The 18,798-nt window shown below is 42.3% G+C and overlaps 1 protein-coding gene across 2 annotated transcripts in view; it reads left to right on the top strand.

Annotated features, from left to right (window-relative positions):
• LOC126194922 (derlin-1) overlaps positions 1-18,798 on the top strand; it is a 160,897-nt gene that overhangs the window by 79,876 nt on the left and 62,223 nt on the right. For both annotated transcript variants that reach the window (XM_049933301.1, XM_049933300.1), the window contains exon 4: positions 3,087-3,178. In XM_049933301.1, coding sequence (XP_049789258.1) covers positions 3,087-3,178 — 92 coding nt within the window. The remainder of the gene's footprint in view (positions 1-3,086; positions 3,179-18,798) is intronic.

The following is an 18,798-nucleotide window of genomic DNA, read 5'->3' as shown; positions in this document are numbered from 1 at the left end:
TATCTTGGTTACAAACCTACATGCATGTTTTGTGTTAGCTGAGCAAGTTTCCCCATTGACTGTCACTTGCTGCATGCCATGTCGGTCTTGCCAGTTTGATAGCCAACCCTCTCTTGCTGCAAACAAAGCTACTTCCATCGAGTTGTTTCTGAAATGCAACTGTTTTTCCCCCTATTACGGGGCCACTGAATGGAATTTCTTTACTGTGTTGTTGTATGAACCAGTCAAGTTCTTACTTCTCACTATTTCATATAACCTCCCATTTACCCAGTTTGATCTCCATTTGAGTTGCATCCTGTTGAATAATGTCTTGTTTCATTTGTGATGCCAAAAATAGTTGTTCACCCAACAATTTAATCAGTGGTAGTGGCTTTCTGCAGAGAACCTCAGTTCAACTTACCTAAAATTTAAAGTTTGTCCATAAGGTCTAGTGTAACATGTTTCCTTTTAGAAGTGATGATACAGAACTGTAAAGAAAGCCACCATTTCAAGTATGTATAAAATTATTTAACACCATAATTAACAATATTGTCACACATGATAATTCATTGTTGTGCTTGTCATTTCTGTGTGAGCAACTAGATGCTGAATGTGGGTCAGATAACTTAGGGAAAGGCCAGTAAGAGTTCAGTGTAGTTCAATAGGAAAAAGTTTGAGGGTGAGAGGAATATCTATAATGTAATTTTATAATTATGTGAGAATTACATTGGAGAAAATGGGAGAGAGACCAGTTAAGTCTGAGAGAATGAAAATACATACTGCACGTGGCAAAAAGTAACAGCAGCAGACAAACTTGTAAGCAGTGAACTGCAGAGCAGCAGTAACCAAGAAAAGTAAAATCATGAAATAAAGATGGACATGACAAAGTGAAGAAATATTAAAATTGTGATGGATAAGTCTGCAAGGAGGATGAGGGGAGAGAGGGAGGGGATTTGAATCGGGTGAGGGGGGTAAGAGGGTTATTAACATAAAACAGTTGGTGTTGGTAACCAAGCATTTGACAGGTAAGTCTTATTTCTGAAGTACTCACATAATCCAAAGTATGGAACCTCTGTCATCCCTGTAGTGCAGCTTGAACCTGAGGGTGGGATAACAAGAATGAGGCACATAGATGGGAGAAACAAGAACTGGGGATTGGCGGATAGTCAGGAGTAGTGTGGTGCATGTGGTTATGCAGGATGTTAAAAACTTTGGGGATAGGTTCATGACTCATAAACAAGGAAAAAAAAATCATGTCAACATGGGATTTAAAATGTGTGCAATAAGAGCTATCAGCCCTTTTTCAATATAAGAGATGTGTTTCACAGGAGCAAAGATGTAGTAGTGCTCATATATCTTAAGGTACACATTTTAGAGGAAGTGTTTACTTCATGGTTTTTCTTGATTTGGCGTAAGGAACCGGTCTCCAAAAGTTTGTAGACGTATTTTTTGAAATACCATGTATACAGTGGCCTGTTGGGAGAATTTAGTCTGGCGATCTCCAGTCAAATGGAAACTGCTGACAGAACAGTGTGGATGAAGTTTCATAGGTGTGAACTGAACTGATACAAGATGTGATAAAAAGTAATGGGAATTTTTTAACTTAGTGGGTTGTGTTCATAGGATTTTCAATTTATTTATTTTTTATGTTGTTCATATACATTTTCTTGATGTATGTTTGCATTTTAGCTGTTGTCAATACTTAGTTTTTGACAGTGTTTTCAAGTACTCAGATAATTTTTTCTTTCGATAAAGATGGTTCAAAGAATTTGCCATAAAATAATGGAAGAAAATGCAGCACCACATCCAAAATGTTAATTGTGTCTTTAGGCAAAACCACCCTGGGCACCCTAGCGGAATTACTAACAATACTGTGGAAGAAGTAAAGAAAATGGTTCTGGAAAATCGCCGAATCACCATTAGAGGGGTTACTCATGATGTTGGCGTACCCTTTGGCTCATGTCAAGGAAGTTTTTCAGATGTTTTAGGCATGAAAGAGGTAGCAACCAAGTTTCTTCCAAAATTGTTGAATTTAGACCAGAAACACATTGCGTAGACATACTCCAGGAAGTGTTTAATGTAGTCGACAATGATCCAGGACTTACGAAAGGTGACAAAGCATGGGTATACGGATATTACGATGAAACTAAGGCCCAGTCATCCCAACTGCCTGAAGAGCCAAGACAAAAAAAAAAATTCAAGAAGTTCGATCACATGAAGATTCTTCTGTTTTCTTTGATTACAATGGGATAATGCTTCGTGGGCTCCTGTGTTGTGGTTGTGCAGTTAATAAGGTATGCTACCTGTAAGCTATGCACCATTTGCATGAAGCAGTCCGGAGAAAACGACCAGAATTGTCGCAAAACCACTCCAGGAAATTTCATCACAGTCATGCTCCTGCTCATGATTGATTGTGTTTTTTTGGCAAAAAACAAAACTGTTGTGTTGCCTCAGCCACTGTATTCACAGGACATGGCCCCTTGCTACTTCTCTCTATTATCGAGGCTGAAGAGAACCATGAAAGGACATTGTGTTGCCACCGTTGATGAGATAAAAACAGACTCACTAAAGGAGCTTAACTCCGTAATGGAAAGTGGGCTCCAGATATGCTTCCTGGAGTGGAAAAATCACTGGTGCAAGTGTATTACATCTGAGGTGGATTAGTCTGAAGGGGACAAAGTTGACAATGACTATGAATAAATATTCACAAAGAAAAAGAAAAACACCCATTACTTTTTGATTACAGCTTGTATATTGGGTACAACAGGATCCACAACCGCCACACATTTTCTGAATTATAACATGTCATTAGATGAATTACCATTTATTTTGTTTCCATTACAATACAGTTACTGCTGTAAAGCTGTATTAGTGTGTCAACATTTGCTCACTCTTTGACCCTTTGTTTAGTGCTGTGTGGTAAATATTATCTATACCATTTTTGAAGATTATAGTCAGTATAAAAATATTTTATTTAGGTTCCATAAGGAATAGTTTTTAGCTACTGTGAGGAATAGGTGTTGAGGAGATAATTTGAATTGATATATGCAGTGTTGTTTTTTTAATATGATTTACAAATCCTGCCAATGTTTTTCTCATTGTTTTAGGTATTTTTGATGGTCGCCCTGCAGATTATCTGTTCTTACTTCTTTTCAACTGGATATGTATTGTTATTGTAGCACTCATGGCTGATATTAATGTAAGTACAGTTATATTTCATAAGTTTTTGTATGGTATTGTGGAAATGTAAATTATAAAGTCCTGCGAAGAAATTGAAGAAATGTATGATGAAATAAAAGAAATTATTCAGATAGTGAAGGGAGACGAAAATTTTATAGTCATGGGTGACTGGAATTTGGTGGTAGGAAAATGGAGAGAAGGAAACGTGGTAGGTGAATATGGATTGGGGCTAAGAAATGAAAGAGGAAGCCGCCTGGTAGAATTTTGCACAGAGTACAATTTAATCATAGCTAACACTTGGTTTAAGAATCATAAAAGAAGGTTGTATACATGGAAGAAGCCTGGAGATACTAAAAGGTATCAGATAGATTATATAATGGTAAGACAGAGATTTAAGAACCAGGTTTTAAATTGTAAGACATTTCCAGGGATAGATGTGGACTCTGACCACAATCTATTGATTATGAACTGTAGATTAAAACTGAAGAAACTGCAAAAAGGTGGGAATTTAAGGAGATGGGACCTGGATAAACTGACTAAACCAGATGTTGTACAGAGTTTCAGGGAGAGCATAAGGGAACAATTGACAGGAATGGAGGAAAGAAATACAGTAGAAGAAGAATGGGTAGCTTTGAGGGGTGAAGTAGTGAAGGCAGCAGAGGATCAAATAGGTAAAAAGACGAGGGCTAGTAGAAATCCTTGGGTAACATAAGAAATATTGAATTTAATTGATGAAAGGACAAAATATAAAAATTCAGTAAATGAAGCAGGCAAAAAGGAATACAGGCGTCTCAAAAACGATATCGACAGGAAGTGCAAAATGGCTAAGCAGGGATGGCTAGAGGACAAATGTAAGGATATAGAGGCTTATCTCACTAGGGGTAAGATAGATACTGCCTACAGGAAAATTAGAGACCTTTGGAGAAAAGAGAACCACTTGTATGAATATCAATAGCTCAGATGGAAACCCAGTTCTAAGCAAAGGCGGGAAAGCAGAAAGGTGGAAGGAGTATATAGAGGGTCTATACAAGGGCGATGTACTTGAGGACAATATTATGGAAATGGAAGAGGATATGGGAGATATGATACTGCATGAAGAGTTTGACCGAGCACTGAAAGACCTGAGTCGAAACAAGGCCCCGGGAGTAGACAACATTCCATTGGAACTACTGACGGCCTTGGGAGAGCCAGTCCTGACAAAACTCTACCATCTGGTGATCAAGGTGTATGAGACAGGTGAAATACCCTCGGACTTCAAGAATATAATAATGCCAATCCCAAAGAAAAGAGGTGGTGACAGATGTGGAAATTACGGAACAATCAGTTTAATAAGTCACAGTTGCAAAATACTAACGCGAATTCTTTACAGACGAATGGAAAAACTGGTAGAAGCTGACCTCGGGGAAGATCAGTTTGGATTCCGTATAAATGTTGAAACACGTGAGGCAATACTGACCCAACGACTTATCTTAGAAGCTACATTAAGAAAAGGCAAACCTACGTTTCTAGCATGTGTAGTCTTAGAGAAAGCTTTTGACAATGTTGACTGGAATACTCTCTTTCACATTCTGAAGGTGGCAGGGGTAAAATACACGGAGCGAAAGGCTATTTACAATTTGTACAGAAACCAGATGGCAGTTATGAGTCGAGGGGCATGAAAGGGAAGCAGTGGTTGGGAAGGGAGTGAGACAGGGTTGTAGCCTCTCCCCGATGCTATTCAATCTGTATATTGAGCAAGCAGTAAAGAAAACAAAAGAAAAATTTGGAGTAGATATTAAAATCCATGGAGAAGAAATAAAAACTTAGAGGTTCGCCGATGACATTGTAATTCTGTCAGAGACAGCAAAGGACTTGCAAGAGCAGTTGAACGGAATGGACAGTGTCTTGAAAGGAGGGTATAAGCTGAACATCAATAAAAGCAAAACAAGGATAATGGAATGTAGTCGAATTAAGTTGGGTGATGCTGAGGGAATTAATTAGGAAATGAGACACTGAAAGTAGTAAAGGAGTTTTGCTATTTGGGGAGCAAAATAAGTGATGATGATGGTTGAAGTAGAGAGGATGTAAAATGTAGACTGACAATGGCAAGGTAAGCGTTTCTGATGAAGAGAAATTTGTTAACATAGAGTATAGATTTGTCAGGAAGTCGTTTCTGAGTGTAGCCATGTATGGAAGTGAAACACGGACGATAAATACTTTGGATAAGAAGAGAATAGATGCTTTCGAAATGTGGCCCTACAGGAGAATGCTGAAGATTAGCCTACAGGAGAATGCTGAAGATTAGATGGGTAGATCACATAACTAATGAGGAGGTATTGAAAAGAATTGGGGAGAAGAGGAGTTTGTGACACAACTTGACTAGAAGAAGGGATCGGTTGGTACGACATGTTCTGAGGCATCAAGGGATCACCAATTTAGTATTGGAGGGCAGCGTGGAGGGTAAAAATCGTAGAGGGAGACCAAGAGATGAATACGCTAAGCAGATTCAGAAGGATGTAGGTTGCAGTAGATACTGGGAGATGAAGAAGCTTGCACAGGATAGAGTAGCGCTGAGAGCTGCATCGAACCAGTCTCAGGACTGAAGACAACAACAACAACATCATCAACAACAACAACAATGTCCTTATATTGCAGTTGCTTTTCTTTAAAAACAAAGAAATTGGTTGATAAGCCATGTTCAGATGAAGTGTTTGAATCATATAAGGGGGTCAGCTTTTACAAATTATGAACTACATACCCCATGGAGTATGGGTGCTCATGTAAAATCCCAGAGCTGCCACACTGTCGCTCACTGCCTGCAGCAGTCTGAGGTGAATGTGTTGCAGGTTTGAAATAATGTGGCTTCTGCATGGCACTCAGGAGGAAACTGCTGAACTGATTGACAGTTAACTTCATTTTGTGTATTAAATGGAATGCTGTCAATGGATGGGACTCTGTGATATGAGGCAGTGTAAGTAAGGGTAAATGATGATCTTGCCCATGGAAGTGGTATTGACCAACTGAACTCTGCACTGGGTACCAAGTTAGCACAAACTCGACATGGTTGCTCTCTACTGCAAATGGTGCTGACAACAAACACTCTAGATTGGCAGCCGCAAGTGTTGACATCTGCTGTCGCAATACACACCACCAGGAAGAACTCCCACTTCGCAAGGCTTGCTGCTCGTGCTCCCTCCTGAGAGCCAGTTGCCACAGATTTCTATGAGAGACTGCTTCCTGTAAGATCTTGACAAGATTTCGTGTTCATGGAATAATAAAATTATCATAATTACACAAATTTGTAACTCCAATAAAATCTTGGTTGTCCAAACCAATCACTTGAATTCCCCCCCCCCCCCTCCCCCCCTGAGAAGTTAAGTCCCATAGTGCTCAGAGCCATTTGAACCGTTTGAATCTCTCCCGCCCCCCCTCGCCCCGCCCCCCCTCGCCCCGCCCCCCCTCGCCCCGCCCCCCTCGCCCCGCCCCTACGTTGCTTTTTTCCATCTCAAACCCCCAGTAGGCTGACTGCTCATTGGCGGGTTTGTGCTTGGGTACCATGGTCATTGCAGCATCATCTCCCTTCCATGCTGCATATCTATCCTCTTGCTGTTCTTTTTCTCCTCTCTTGGGAAACATGAATGGACTGTTTCTGGAAATGAATTCTGCATTTTCATTTGTCAGTATCTGAATACTCTCCACTGTTTTTCATTCCTTTATTCTGTTTTCCGGTCACCTTCTCTTATCCTTCCTCCACTTTGGCGTTTGGGGTTCAATTTCTTCTTCTTCTTCTTCTTCCTCCTCCTCCTCCTCCTCCCCCTCCTCCTCCTCCTCCTCCTCCTCCCCCTCCCCCTCCCCCTCCCCCTCCCCCTCCCCCTCCCTGTGCACTCCTGAAGGCCAGCCAATGTGACTGACACGTAACAGGTGACTGGATAACGAATAATTCCCAACCCCAGATCAACAGGTAGGGTTCGCACGTACCCACTGCACAGGACAGACCCAGGGAGGGGTGATTTCCTGGAGCTGCCACCATCCCAAGTTACTGATAGGTCACTCTGTCAGATGTTTGGGAGATGTGAAGGCCACCAGTTGGAAGGAGCATGCCATCAGAAATGCTGCAATTATGGGGACTTTCTTGTAGTGAACAAATCATTTTCACAATCAACAGTTTTGAAATGTAAACAGAATGAGACTAATGATTCCAAGACCCTCCCAGTTGCACCATAGTTCCTCGTGGTTTTGCATACTGTAGGGGGCCTGTCCTCTGCTACAGTATATCCCTTTATTATTCAGAAAGGTGTTGGATATCACAGGGCCAGCAATTGTATCTTCTCTCTTTTATGCAATGGCACTTTGCTTTTGGAGGCTGCTTCTGATTCTTAAACACAACTACTGCTTGCAGCTTTGCTCTTCCATGGCTGTACTGTTTGTGTCAAGGCCCATCGAACACTGAATTCTTCCCAGGTTGGTGTTATTTACACTAGGCTGCCCGATGGTCTGACAAAGACTGAAATCCAAAAGTACCTCTCTGATCAGTGTGTCATTGCTGTCCATCAGGTGATGAAACAAGTAGATGACTCCTTTAGTGCCCACACACACACTCTTTGTCACTTTTCATAGAGTAGTTCTTCTGTCAGAGATCAAAATAAGTTATGCAGTTATCTCATTCAGACCATATATTGCGAACGCAGTGCGCTGCTACCAGCGTCGTCATTACAAACACTCGAGAGTCCTGTCGACACCTAACCAAATGTGTAACCTGTGGTAGGGATGCTCACAAGGACGGTTGTCCGCCTCCTTCTCCCCCTCCATCAACTGCAATGGCAACCATTCTGTCTCCTCCGGAGATTGTCCTGTGCATCTTGATGAGTGGGCTATCCAGGAGATCTGAGTGAAGGAAAAAATACCTTAACCGCTCCCCCATAAGTTGTTGGCTAGTCGGAAACCCTGTGTTCTACCATCTGGCACAGACAGTACTGTTCTTGCTACATCTCGCTCCACAAAGAACATGGCCATGCAGACATGTGACCTCAAATTTAGCACTGCGATTGTGACATTGCCCAGCATCATGTTAGGATCCCCATCTCCTTCTCCAGCTTTGCAGCACACTACCAAACTTTCACCTCACAAGGCAAAGCCACCCGCTACACAACCGGCAGGCCGGAAAGGACGGAAGGAATACTCCTGTGAAACCTTCATACGTCCCTCCAGCCAACCTACATCTGAGTCTTCCTGTGCTAACCGGTAAGGCTCGAAGAAGTCAAAGAAAGGCAAACTGTCTTCCCCTTCACTGACTCTGAGATCCTCTTCAACAGTGTTGCCATGTGGTACCCTCGCCCAGCTGACCTCTGTGTCGCTGGTGCACACCACCAACCGTGTTTCAGCTCTGGACTCCATAGGCAGACAGCAGGTGAATGTCAACACTTCTGTAGACCTCATGGAGCAGGATCCTCCTGCTTCTGTGCTTTGTAGCTATGAGTCTTTAAAGGCTGGCATTTGACAGCCACCCGACTGACACCCCTTCATTTTTTCCTCCTCATTATTCTCATCCAATGGAACATACGGGGCCTTCAGTCCAACAAAGAGGATTTACGGCTGCTCTTAGAATCACAGCATACACTTTTTCTGTGCCTTCAGGGAACAAAATTGCATCCTCATGACCGCTGTGAGCTCTCACATTTCTTGCCGGTCCGTTTTGACTTTACCCCGAGATCGGCATTCCATCTGATGGGTGAGTCATGCTACTCATATGGGATGACGTTTATAATCAACCCATCTCCCTGACTACCATCCTTGAAGCTGTTGCAGTTCACCTTTTCCTTCCTTACTCGACCTCTCCCCTTTGTACTTACTTACTTATCGCGAATGGACCCAGAAGGATCACGCAAAGCTTTCTGACGTCATTTCTTCCATACTTCTTTCATTCGTTCTCCATGTTTTCTTTTTCTTTCTTCTGTCCATTTTGTTCCTGGTCTCTTTAGTGCTTCCTTCTCCGACAATACATTCCACTTTTCCACCTTATTTCTAAAAGTTTTTCTATCTTTGACATCTTTAAGTTCAATATTTGCTTTTTGTAGATCTAATTTTACTTGGCTAATCCATGGTGTTGTTGATTTGACTTTTTCTATGTAAGTGAGAATTCTGTTGGTGAGTCGTGTGGGGGGAAGTCTAGTGATATGTCCATAAAATTTTAATCTTCGCCTTCTTATGTCTGCTGCCAGGTTTGATATAGTTTCTGTGGTTCTTCTTGATTGTATCCGGTATCCTTCTTCTGTTAATTTTGGACCTAAAATCTTTCTCATAATTTTTCGTTCTTCTTTTAGTATTTTTTCTAAATCACATTTTGTGTGGAGTGTGAGCGTTTCACTAGCATATAGTGCTGCTGGCTTAATTACTGCGCAGTAGTGTCTGATTTTTGTGTTCGAGGAGATGCATTTTTTATTGTATATTTCATGTGTCATACCATATGCTCTCTTCATTTTCTGTTGTCTGATCTTCTGTGCAACTTTCTCTCCTCCGGTTGGCTCCAAAATTTCACCTAGGTATTAAAATGTTTTACTCTATTTATTTTTCCATATTTTGTGTTCAAACTGTGTATCTGGAATTTTGTACAGAAAAATTCTGTCTTTTGAAACGAAATTTGTAAACCTACTTTATCCGCGCATTCCTTAAGGATCTCTATTTGTTTGGTGGCGATTTCTTCATCATCTGCAAGTATGGCCAAGTCGTCCGCAAATGCTAAACAAGATATCTCCACGTTGTCTTTGGTTCTACCAAGATGGATTGGTTTCCAGTAGGATTGATTTTTTAATTCTTTTTCCCATTCCTTAATGACTTTATCCAGGACTATATTAAACAAAAGTGGAGATAGCCCGTCACCTTGACGTACTCCAGTTTTTATGAGAAAAGGTTCAGAGATTTCTCCCCTGAATTTAACTTTAGATACAGTGTCTGTCAGTGATTCTTTGATAAGCTTTAGTGTTTTGGAGTCAAGTCCAAGTTCCTCTAAAATGTTAAACAAAGATTGCCGGTCAATTGAGTCATAGGCTTTCTTAAAATCTACAAATGTACAAATTATGGGGGCATTTCTAATTGCTTTGTGTTTTAATATTGTCTTTAAATTAAATATTTGTTCTATGCATGAGCGACCGGGGCGGAAGCCTGCTTGATAATCACCAATTTGGCATTCCAGCTGCTCTTGTGTTCTTTTCAGCAGGCATGTTGAGAGAATTTTGTAGGTGACTTGTAAAAGTGAGATTCCCCTGTAGTTATTGACATTTGTTCTGTCTCCTTTTTTATGTAACGGGTGAATAAGGGCACATTTCCACTCCTCTGGTAATTTTTCTGTTTCCCATATTTTTGTTATTATTTTTGTGAGCTCTTGCAATGTCTTTGGTCCTAGGTTTTTTAATAGCTCTTTAACAATGCCATCTTCGCCAGATGTTCTATTATTTTTTAAGTTTTTAATGTGACATTTGATTTCTTCCTGTGTTGGTGGTAATGAATCCGGTTGAGCGTTGGCACAGATTTCTTTGGAAAACCTTAAACTAGGTTCTGGGCAATTTAGTAGGTTAGAAAAATATTGAGCCAATACTTGACAGTTTTCCTGGTTTGTTAGGGCTAATTTACCATCTGGTTTTCTGAAACATAAATTTTGAGGGATATATCCTCGTATTTTATCTGCGAAAGTTCTGTAGAAGTCTCTTGTATTATAGTTTTGGAAATTTTCTTCTATGGCATCCAGTTGTGCCTTTGTGTACTTCCTTTTTGCTTGCCTAATAGATTTTGAAACCTGTTTTCGAACCTCGTTAAATAAATGTAGACTTTCTTGTGATTTTTTACTGTTATATTCTTGAAATGCCTTTTTTCTCCTTTCCAATGCATTTTCACAGTCCGAATCCCACCAAGGGTGTTTGAATATCTTTTTCAAGGGAGTAGTTTCCTTAGCTATTCGCGTGATTTTAGAATGAAATTCTTCCCATGTGTTTGCCTTTTCCTTCTCCCATTCTTCTTTTACTTTAGATTCTTTAATCTTCTTGGTGTCATATTTCTGTATTTCTGTTTTCTTCTGATGACTTCTTCGTGCTGTAAACTTGATTTTAATTCTAGTTAGGTAATGGTCTGAATCGATGTTTTCTCCTCTGCGTACTTGGACGTCGTAAATTTCTTTTTGTACTGGGTATGAAATCGCCACATGATCTATTTGAAACTCGCCAATTTGTTGTATAGGAGATCTCCATGTCTTTTGTTTTCTTGGACATTTTCTTAGAGATGTTGACATTATCTTCAGGTTATTCTGCTTACATAGTTCGACGAGCCTTGTACCATTTTTATTGGTAAATTTATGTGCAGGATATTTGCCTACGGTTTTTTGGTGGATTTTCTCTCTACCCATTTGGGCATTAAAATTGCCGAGTAGAACTTTTGTATCATCTTTTGGAATCCTGGCCATTATATTCTCCAAATTTTCCCAGAACTTTTCTGTTTCTATGGGGTTTTTCTTGTTGTCTCCGTTTGTGGGAGCATGAACATTAACCATTGTGTATGTTTTGTTGGCACATTGTAAGCGCATCGTCATTATCCTATTATTTACGGGAGTAACTTCCTTGATGGAGATGAGCACGCTCTTGTGTATGATAAACGCCATCCCGAGATGGGGGGCTCCTCTTCCGATTCGTTTATCCGTCTTGCTCTTAAAGATGCGATAGTTGCCATAATCTGTTGTTTCTTCATCTGTAAAATGTGTCTCCTGTAAAGCTAGTATTACTATCTTTTGCTTTTCAAGTTCTGTTGTAAGGTTTAGAAGTTTTCCTGGTTGGATTAATGTATTTATGTTAAAGGTTCCAATGTATGTAGGTGTTTTAAGTGGAAGTTTGCCAGAGAGCTCCGACTTTCTCTGATGTAATCGTGTAAGTCCATGTTCCCCAGAATCCGAATTCCTGGTTGCCATCTGTTGATGGGTGGATTGGTTACCACCTGGGGTAATGTTGTTATTACTTGCACGAGTCATACTTGCTTGTAATCAAGTTGGTCCAGTGTTTCCCCTTTGTACTGTTTACATCCTTCTATCATTAGATGTCACCAGGGCAGACAGACTTCCTCCAACTTTTTGGGCAGCTACCTCACTCCTTTCTGCTGCTCGGTGACTTTAATGTGCACCACCCCGTTGGGGTTCTACCAGAACCAGTCAGAGAGGTGCCCTCTTGGCTGACCTTTTCAATCACCATAACCTCGTCTACCTTAACACTGGAACACCCACGTTCCTTTCAGACTCCACGCACACCTATTCCCATGTGGACTTTTCCTTCTGCGCTGGCCAGCTAGCCCATCATCTTGAGTGGTCTGTTCTCTCTGACACACACTCGAGTGTACATTTCCCATGTGCTGTCAGTTTGCTGACTCATACCCCACCTATGTGCACACCCAAATGGCAGCTTACTATCACCAACTATAGGCTTTACTCCTTCCTGTTGTGAGGACCAGGTGGAATATCTTACAAATGTTATCCTTACCGTCTGACTGTTCCATTGCTCACACTTCCTCTTTACTAAGCTGTGGCCTAGTCCCTTGGTGGACTGCGGTGTGCCGCCATGCAATTCGCACACAGATAGGTGCTCTCCGCATTTATAACAGTAATCCTATGATGGCAAACTCCATTCATTATGAATAGGTGCGTGCACAGCGTCATCGCATTCTTCGAGACAGCAAAAAAACTAGCTGGATTTGATTCACTAGTTCATGTAACTGTTCCTGTACCTCTTCCATCATGTGGGCCAACCTCTGATGGCTGTCTGGGACCAAGATCCATTCCCCAGTTGTTGGCATGACAGTAGCAGACAATGTCATTATGGACCCCGTTGCTATCTGCAACACCTCGGGCCACCAGTTTGCGGAGATTTCAAGCTCCTCCCACTATCATCTTGCCTTCCTCCATCAGAAATGAGTGGAGGTGGCTCGGGCGATGCCCTTCTCTTCTCAAAATTGAGTGCTACAATTCCGCCTTTACTATGAGGGAGCTAGATCACACTCTCACTTCATCCTGATCCACTGCCCCAGGCCAGATGCTGTTAATACTCAGATGTTGCAACGTGTTTCTCTTGTGGGCAGTTGCTTTCTGCTTAATATGTACAATTGCATCTGGGCAGAGGGCCTGTTTCCGAGATGCTGACATGAAGCCACTGTAATACCTGTACCTAAGCCTGGTAAGGACACACACCTTCCTTCTAGCTACCGTCCCACTTCTCTCACCAGCTGTGTTGGTAAAGTGATGGAATGTACGATTCATGCCCAGCTGGTATGGTGGCACAATTTACACTGCTGGCTACCGTAAATGCAACACCCTGAAGGAAGCATGCGAATAAAGTGAAATTTACACCATGGGTTTGCAGCGATGAGATATGCAACTGATTAGAATTTCAGCGCAGACACACATCACGCGCGCCTGTGGCACCACCTCATAGCGCCATTTAAGGCTTGGCGATTTCGACGGGTGTACGTTCGGCACGTGTGTTTACCTTGTGGTTGTTTCACAAGACGATCAGTTATGCCTCGTAGACAACAGCGAACATCGTTTGATCACGTATCCGAGTTCGACAGAGGAAGGATAGTGGCTTACCGAGATTATGGATTGTCATACAGAGAAATCGCTAGTCGTGTTGGACGAAACCAAACAACTGTAATGCGGATATGTGACCGTTGGATGCAGGAGAGTATGACGGACCGACGTGGTCGATCGCATTCACCTCGGTGCACCACTCCACGTGCTGACAGTCAAATTGTGCGCATGGCAGTGACGGGTCGCTCAGTGACATCCCGAACCATAGCACAGCACATTGCGTGTGTAATGCATCATCCAGTGTCTGCGCGTACCATTCGACGCCGTTTACAGCAGAGTGGTCTGTCCGCAAGACGTCCATTGCTTCGTCTACCATTGACGCAGAACCACAGACGTCTCCGTCGCCAATGGTGTGATGACAGATGGATGTGGACGGCAGAATGGAATGACGTTGTCTTTACTGACGAGGCACGCTTCTGTCTGCAGCACCACGATGGTCGGATTCGAGTGTGGAGACACCGTGGAGAGAGGATGCTGGACAGCTGCATTATGCACCGCCACACTGGTCTTGCACCGGGTATTATGGTATGGGGCGGTATTGGATATTACTCTCGCACGCCTCTAGTACGCATTGCCGGTACTTTAAATAGCCGGCGCTACATATCCGAGGTGCTGGAGCCAGTTGTCCTTCCTTACCTTCAGGGCTCGGCCACAGCCATATTTCAACAGGATAATGCGTGACCACACGTGGCACGCATTGTCCAAAGGTTCTTCGTCAATAACCAGATTGAATTGCTTCCCTGGCCGGCTCGCTCTCCGTATCTTTCGCCGATAGAAAACATGTGGTCCATGGTTGCTCAACGAGTGACCCAGATTACATCCCCAGCTGCCACACCAGATGATCTTTGGCAACGTGTGGAAGCTGCTTGGGCTGCTGTACCCCAGGAACACATCCAACGTCTCTTTGACTCAATGCCGAGACGTGTGGCAGCGGTGATCTCCAACAATGGCGGCTACTCTGGCTACTGATTCCAGCAGGAACCACATGTCACAGACGTCTGTAAATGTAATCATTTGATACTTGGTCAACATGTTATCTGCAAAATAAATTTTGTTGTGCTATCTCTTGTCTTTCTTGGTGTTGCATTTACGGTGGCCAGCAGTGTACTAACAGCTGCACAATGTAGATTCTGAGCCCACCATTCAGCAGTTGACCATCTCGTCTATTTGTCCACCCACGTCACGAATGGTTTTCTGCCAAAATACCAAACTGTGGCTGGGTCCTCCTTACTCTGTAAATGTGGGGATTCCATGGCCGCCTGCCGTGCTTCCTTCAGGAATTTTAAGACGGGTTTATTCAAGGTATGTGTGGGTTCTGCCTTACGGACACTTTTATTCAGAAAATAGTGTCGTCATCTTTGTTATCGCCATTAAGTCTGTAGTGGCCTGTCTCCCGCCAGGCATCTTCGGTTCTCTTTTCGTTGATAATTTTGCCACTTATTGCAGTTCTCCACGGACGTGGCACATTCGGCATCTTCCGTGAAGTCTCGATCATCTTTACTCAAAGCACTGGCAATGGCTTTCATTTTTCTACCGCAAAACTGTTTGTTTGAATTTCTGGTGGTGCAATTGGTTTCTTCCACCATCTTTACATCTTTGGCCTGTTGCTCTTCTGTTCGTTGAAACTATGAAATTCCTGTGGCTCACGCTCTATACAAAACTTAGTCCTCCCACATGTCTTGCCTGGCAGCTCGCTTTATGCAGTCCGTCAATATCCTGTGTATTCTCAATGGTACTTCCTGGGGATCAGATCAAACCACTCTCCTCCTTATGTATCGGTGTATTGTTTGTTCGAAACTAGACTATTGGTGTTTCAGTTATGCATCTGCATGTCCGTCCTCTTACACCATCTCAATACTATCCGCCATTGTGGTATCCGTTAGGCCACTGGTGCCTTTTACAATAGCCTGATTGAGAGTCTGTATGCAAAAGCTACCGAACTACCATTGTCGTTCCGCCATGACTTTCTCCTCGGCAGATGTGTGTGCCGTTTGCCTGCCATACGTGGCCACCCATCCTATGCCTACCTCTTTGATGATTCCTTTGATTGCCAGTATGGGGCGTGTCCCTCTTCTCTGTTACCTCCTGGAGTTTGCTTTCGGCTCTTGCTTCAACAGCTTAACTTCACACTACCTGCAACTTTCCCAGTGGGTGTGAAACCTTCACCACCTTGACTTCATCCAGCGGCCCATGTTTATGTTGTTCTTCATTCGTTTCCTAAGGATGCAACTCCAGCCTCACTCTATCACCTTCAGTTTCACGACCTTCACATAGAACTTCACGATCGGCTTCCGGTACACTGCTCAATATTTGTAGCAGAGCTCTTCGCCCTGTATCAGGCCATAGAGTACATCCGGCGACACAGACTTTTCAGTTGTCACCTGCTCAGACTCTTAGTTCACTTCAAAGCCTGTGTGTGCTGTATACCATCCATCCCTTAGTGCATCATGTCCAGGAAAGCTGTCAGTTGCTTACTCTTGGAACCTGTATTGCCTCCGCTTGTGGCAGCCAGGACCAGAGTCTTATAATATTGAATCTAACGATCTCGCGGCTGCAAAGTGTGCTCTGTAGCGGCTAATCGTATGATTCTCCCCATCTCCAGTTGCCCATGTGCTCTATGTAGTAGGGAATATTGCCGGCCACTCAAAAATGCTGGAACATTTAAGATCAGTCAATAATTTCTCCAAAGCACTGGAAAAAGTGAGAATTTGCAGGATAGCGTGTAGTGGAGGCATGAACGTGTGTACCACAAAAAAAGGTAGAAAAAGAGTAGGGCAACTGTAAAAGAGGTGAAACAGATAGCCCTTCTGTCACGGAACATGTTTTGCAACTGGGATACCACCAGTTTAAATTCGATTAGTCTCAGATCATGACTTCCATCAGGAGATAACAGGTAATGGAGATTACTAAACATTACAAATTTTATCAAATGGAAGAGGATGTGAAATTGAGTGGTATCTTTATTCCTGTGCTAAAAAAGATGTATTCCTGTCTTCAATTATGGGGTGATAGACATAGCAGACTCAACAATAGCCAGTCACATGCCAGTTAGGAAAAAATGCAATGTCATGCCAGTATGAGAGAGCTCTTAGAAATGAAATGTTACTTAATTCAGCAGTTAGCCAGGTTAGGAATCAGCCTTTCACAGAAGCTACAACCCCCCTTGAAGGTGTTCTCCACAGATGCAGATGAAACAATGGGTTTCTTCAAGAAACCATGGCATAATAGCCCATAATGTTTTAATAAGTGTAATATTTCCAGCCAAGAAAGTGTACATTTTACTGGAAAACTGTTGATACATACACAATTGTGAAAAAGTAGAGGCCTAGAGTAGGAAAATTAAAAGAACCTTTGGTGAAAGGAGAAACAGCTAAAAGGAGAAACAGCTATGCAAATATCAGGTGCTCAGATGGCAAGCCAGTACTAAGCAAAGTAGGGAAGGCTGAAAGTTGCAAGGAATAAATATAATGGCTGTACAAAGGAAGTGAGATTGATGACAATATTATAGGAAGGAAAGAGGAAGTAAATGAAGATGAGATTGGAGATATGAGACTGCGAGATAATTTGACAGAGCTAAGTGAAAACAAGACACATGGAGTAACAACATTCCCTCAGAATTGCTAAAATCTTTGGGACAAAACTATTCCACCAGGTGTGCAAGATATGAGATAAAATATGGTCAGCTTCTGGAAGAATGTAATATCAATTCCGAAGAAGACAGGAGTTAAGTCTGTTGCAGGATTATCAGTTTAATAAATCATAGTTGCAAAATACAGACATGAATTATTTGCAGATGTATGGAAAGACGGTCAGAAGCTGACATTGGACAAGATCAGTTTGGATTCTGGGGAATTGTAACGACATGTGAGGCGAACTGACAGTACAGCTCATCTTACAAGGGAACCTCCCAATCGCACCCCCCTCCGATTTAGTTATAAGTTGGCCTTGAAAAACTGAACACGGATCAATCGAGAAAACAGGAAGAAGTTGTGTGGAACTATGAAAAAAATAAGCAAAATATACAAACTGAGTAGTCCATGCGCAAGATAAGCAACATTAAGGACAATGTGAGCTCAGGAGCGCCGTGGTCCTGTGGTTAGTGTGAGCAGATGCGGAACGAGAGAACGAGGGACTGCGAGAATAATTTGACAGAGCTAAGTGAAAACAAGACACGTGGAGTAACAACATTCCCTCAGAATTCAGGTCATCCATCAAATGAAAAGTTTAATTTATTTTATTTAATTTATGATAATGACATCCACAATCGGGCAAGGTAGAAGAATCTTTTTACCCATTCGCAGTGTGTACAAGTTAGGTGGGTCGACAACATATTCCTGTCATGTGACGCACATGCTGTCACCAGTGTCGTATAGAATATATTAGATGTGCTTTCCTGTGGAGGAATCGGTTGACCTATGACCTTGCGATCAAATGTTTCCGGTTCCCATTGGAGAGGCACGTCCTTTTGTCTACTAATCGCACGGTTTTGCGGTGCGGTCGCAAAACACAGACACTAAACTTATTACAGTGAACAGAGACGTCAATGAACAAACGGACAGATCATAACTTTGAGAAAATAAAATTTTCACTCCAGGGAAGGCTTGAACCAAGAACCTCTCGTTTGGCAGCTGCTCACGCTAACCACGAGACCACGGCGCTTCTGAGTTTACGCTATCCTTGATGTTGCCTATCTTGCACATGGACTACTCAGTTTGTATATTTTGTTTTATTTTTTTCATAGTTCCACAAAACTTCTTCCTGTTTTCTTGATTGATCTGTGTTCAGTTTTTCAAGGCCTATCCACTGTGCCCACTTATAACTAAATCTGAGGGGGGTGCGATGGGGAGGTTCCCTTGTTAGAAGGCAAACTGAGGAAATAAAAATTTAAAATGGAAACTCCAAGCAGAAATACCAGCAGTGTAAGAAAAGAAAGATTGCTCCTTAGAACAAAAGAAGACACGAAAAGTTGCAGACAGGCCTGTCTGCAATTTCACACGTCTTCTTTACAGTAGGTAGCAATCTGTCTTTCCCTACAGTGTTCAAACACG

This window comes from Schistocerca nitens, chromosome 7, assembly GCF_023898315.1.
Source record: "Schistocerca nitens isolate TAMUIC-IGC-003100 chromosome 7, iqSchNite1.1, whole genome shotgun sequence".
Taxonomy (NCBI): Eukaryota; Metazoa; Arthropoda; class Insecta; order Orthoptera; family Acrididae; genus Schistocerca; species Schistocerca nitens.
The sequence above is the reverse complement of the archived record's forward strand: the minus strand, read 5'-3'. Positions and strand labels throughout refer to the sequence as shown.